Below are 4,457 nucleotides of genomic sequence, written 5' to 3' on the forward strand. Positions count from 1 at the left end.
GGGGGGAGATAGGGATGGGGGATCCCGTTACCGATGTTGCCGGGGGGGGATAGGGGTGGGGGGGTCCCGTTACCGATGTTGCCGGGGGGGGATAGGGGTGGGGGGGTCCCGTTACCGATGTTGCCGGGGGGAGATAGGGATGGGGGATCCCGTTACCGATGTTGCCGGGGGGGGATAGGGGTGGGGGGGTCCCGTTACCGATGTTGCCGGGGGGGGATAGGGGTGGGGGGGTCCCGTTACCGATGTTGCCGGGGGGAGATAGGGATGGGGGATCCCGTTACCGATGTTGCCGGGGGGAGATAGGGATGGGGGGTCCCGTTACCGATGTTGCCGGGGGGGGGGGGGGGGGGGTCCCGTTACCGATATTGCGGTGGCCCCGCAGCTGCTCCAGCGCGGCGCGCTCCTTGCCGAAGCAGTACTCCGGGGCGCTGCGGGCGGCAGGCCCGGGCCGCGCCGGGGGCACGAACTCCTTGACGGCGCCGAGCGGAGCGCGCGGGTCCCCGCAGCACCGCACGCGGAAAACGGAGGCGGAGGCACCGCTGCCGAGCTGGGCCTGCACCTGCCACAGGCAGCCCAGCGCCTCCAACAGCGGGGCCCCGTCCATTGCCACAGCGCCCGCCGGGAACAAGCCGGAGCTCCGCCCCCGCCAACGGACCACCCCTGCCTCCCTGGTCCCGCCCCTATGACTCCGCCCCCACTGACCCCGCCCCCTTCCAGACCCTATCGATACCTCCCACTGGACCCTATACACCCCCACCAGATCCTATAGACTTCCAGCTTGCGCTATACCCCCATCAGACGCTATACCCCCACCAGACCCTATAGATCCTAGACACCCTATACACCCCCCAACACCAGACCCTGTAGATCCCCTACCAGGCTCCATACACCTTATAGATCCCTTGCCGGATCCTATACACCCCCACTGGGTCCTATAGGCTCACCACCAGGCCCTATGCACTCTATGGACCCTTGCCTGACTCTACAGACACCCTCACCACCAGACCCTATACTCCTAATAACTCCATAACCTGCTATAAATTCCACCAGCCCTGGCATATTGGGCTGTATTAGTAGGAGCATTGCCAGCATCTCAAGGGAAGTGATTATTTCCTGCCGTTCGGCACTGGTGAGGCCACACCTGGAGTATTGCGTCCAGTTTTGGTCCCCCCACTACAGAAGGGATGTGGACAAATTGGAGAGAGTCCAGCAGAGGGCAACGAAAATGATTAGGGGGCTGGGGCACATGGCTTACAAGGAAAGGCTGATGGAACAGGGGTTATTTAGTCTGCAGAAGAGAAGAGTGAGGGGGGATTTGATAGCAGCCTTCAACTACCTGAAGGGGGGTTCCAAAGAGGATGGAGCTCGGCTGTTGTCTGTGGTGGCAGATGACAGAACAAGGAGCAGTGGTCTCAAGTTGCAGTGGGGGAGGTCTAGGTTGGATATTAGGAAACACTATTTAACTAGGAGGGTGGTGAAGCATTGGAATGGGATACCTAGGGACGTGGTGGAATCTCCATCCTTAGAGGTTTTTAAGGCCTGGCTTGACAAAGCCCTGGCTTGACAAAGCCCTGGCTGGGATGATTTAGTTGGTGTTGGTCCTGCTTTGAGCAGGGGATTGGACTAGATGACTTCCTGAGGTCTCTTCCAACCCTAATATTCTATGATTCTATACCTCTATACCCTGCACTCCATGTACACACCTATATGCCTCAATACAGCCCCAATACCTCCAACTGCCTCTATATCTCCTATAATGCCCATTGGCCCCCATATATCCCAATACTCCATAGCTCCTGGCTGCCTTTATACCCCCTATAACCTCTGTATTCCCTAGACGTCCTATAAGCCCCATACTTGCTATGCACCCCAATATCCATCCTATACTACCTCCCCTCAGGTCCCTATACCTCACACTATCCTATAACCCCACCTACACTTATGCCACCCTAGAATCCCCATACCTGCTACACTACCCATAGGTCCCTATAAACCCCAATGCCCTCATCTATCCCTATGCTCCTCTGTAATTCCCATATCCGCTGTGCCTCCAGAGACTCCTATGTTGCCAATTCTGGTAATTGTGTTTCTTAAGGCCTTAGGTTCTGGAGGCCTGTCATTAGGGGAGATTGTCAACTTTCATTTAAAAAATAAGTTTCTAGCCCGCCAGGTGGTGGAGAAATGTTTGAAAACATGACCCGAGCGATCCTTAAAGACTCAGAAATCTTCATACCAAGAAAAAGAGCCAACACTGATGATTTCTTTTAAATATCATAATTTTTAACCAATCTCATGATTTTTTGGTACCCAACTCACTATTTGGAAAAGGATCAGGTTGACAATACTGTCTATTCTATACTTATTGAATATGCAACTGTCTACTGAACTGGGTGAAAGCTAGTGATCTGCTTGTGTGTGTGAGACAGAGAGAGCAAGTTTGGAGAGCTGCTGTATATTCCCCCATCCCCAACACACCACCACCCACAGGCAGGGCCAGCTCTGGCTTTTTTGCCGCCCTAGGCAAAAAAGCCACCCGCCGCGCCCCCCCACCCCAGCGTGGCAGGGGAGGGCGCCGAGCAATCCCCCACCGGCCGGAGCGCCGACGGGAGGGCGGCGAGCCCGCCGCGGCTCTGCTCTCCCTGGCGGCCAGAGCGCCCGGAGGAGGGTGGGGAGCCCGACCGGGGCTCTCCGCTCTCCCCGGCAGCCAGAGCGCCCGGAGGAGGGCAGAGAGCCCGACCGGGGATCTCCGCTCTCCCCGGCGGCCAGAGTGCCAAGGGGAGGGCAGAGAGCCCCCGGTGGCAGGAGCGCCATGGGGAGGGCAGCAAGCCCAGTCGCACCCCGCTCTCGGGCGGAGCGCCCCGCCACGCCGCCCCCCTCCAGGCGCCGCCCCAAGCACATGTTTGGTGGGCTGGTGCCTGGAGCCGGCCCTGCCCACAGGATTTGAAGGCAATGGGGCGACTCATGTGAAGTGAAGCTTGGGATCAAGGCCTCAGTGAGGGTCTGTTGTTGTTAATCTGAGATATCTACTCACCCTTACTCACATGTGCAGGTTTGAACTCATCAGCAAAGCTGGATCTGAGGCATTTCTCCCCATCCCCCCGCACAAGAGGACATCTTGTCAGAGATGTGTGTGTGTGTAGAGAGTCATGCACCTCTCTCTGGAGCAAGGAGTGGGCATATCCAGCACCATCAATGTCCGGTGCCCAGGCAATAGGTTACACAGGCACTTCCTATCTGTGTCTGTAACACAGTTTTGTGTCTAAAAAACAGTTACCTACCTTCCGTAACTGTTGCTCTTCTAGATGTGTTGCTCATGTCAATTCCATGCTGGGTGTGTGCGCAGTGCTCCACCGCTGCTGGAGATTTTTCCCCTAGGGGTATCCATAGGGCTGGTTCTGGCAAATCCCTGGAGGCTTGTGCTTATGCACTAGTATAAGGGGTGCCTCCAGCCCTGCACATTCTCAGTTCCTTCTTGCCACCAACTCTGACGGCGAGGTAGGAGGGCGGGTAATGGAATGGACATTAGCAACACATCTCGAAGAACAACAGTTACAAGAGGTACGTAACCATTTTTTCTTCTTCGAGTGCTTGCTCATGTCGATTCCATGCTAGGTGATTCACAAGCAGCACCCTAGAGGTGGGCTCCGAGTTCACAGATGTGCAGCTTGCAACACTGCTGTGACGAAGCTGGCGTAATCTCTGGCCTGTTGGGTGATGGTGTAGTGCGATGCAAACATATGCACTGATGACCAAGTTGCGGCCCTACAGATGTCCTGTATTGGTATACGTGCCAGGAAGGCCCCTGAGGATGCCTGAGCTCTTGTGGAATGTGTCTTTATAATGGTCGGTGACAGGAACCCCTTTTTTGTAGCAGGCTCAGATACAGTCTGTGATCCAAGAGGAGATCCTCTGGGCTGACACTGGAAGGCCCTTCATCCTGTCCGCTACCGCAACAAAAACCTGTATTGATTTGTGACAGGGTCTTGTCCTGTCAATATAAAAGGCTAGGGCCCTTCTTACATCCAGAGAATGCAGACGCCATTCTTCTTCTGACTTCTGAGGTTTCAGGCAGAAGACAAGCAGAAAGATATCCTGTTTGATGTGAAATTGTGACACCACCTTGGGCAAAAAGGCTGGGTGGGGACACCGCCATCTTGGAGCTGGACTTTGCATAGGAGCGGGGGTCTACACCCACAAGAGAGAGTCTATTTAAACCTGTGGCAGATCTCTCAATTTTGTCTTCAGCTGGCTAAAGAAGGAGCCTCTTTACCCCCGCCCCCCCCAGGATACTTGAAGGAAACTGGAACAAAGGACAGTAACTACAGGGGTTGTGAGTGATTGCTGGACCCAGGCTAAAAGGAGATTAGCCTGTAAAAGGGAGCATTCTGGAACTGGTGAGGATCTTATCTGTATTTAGTTTGATTAGACATAGATTTGCGCATTTTATTTTATTTTGC

The 4,457-nt window shown here is 55.1% G+C and overlaps 1 protein-coding gene across 2 annotated transcripts in view; it reads right to left on the reverse strand.

Moving 5' to 3' along the window:
• UHMK1 (U2AF homology motif kinase 1) overlaps nucleotides 1-636 on the reverse strand; it is a 35,724-nt gene extending 35,088 nt beyond the window's left edge. For both annotated transcript variants that reach the window (XM_034778159.1, XM_034778160.1), the window contains exon 1: nucleotides 361-636. In XM_034778159.1, coding sequence (XP_034634050.1) covers nucleotides 361-604 — 244 coding nt within the window. In that variant the 5' untranslated portion in view covers nucleotides 605-636. The remainder of the gene's footprint in view (nucleotides 1-360) is intronic.
• Between the last annotated feature and the right edge of the window lie 3,821 nt (nucleotides 637-4,457).

The sequence above is a fragment of the Trachemys scripta genome, chromosome 8, assembly GCF_013100865.1.
Source record: "Trachemys scripta elegans isolate TJP31775 chromosome 8, CAS_Tse_1.0, whole genome shotgun sequence".
NCBI lineage: Eukaryota > Metazoa > Chordata > Testudines > Emydidae > Trachemys > Trachemys scripta.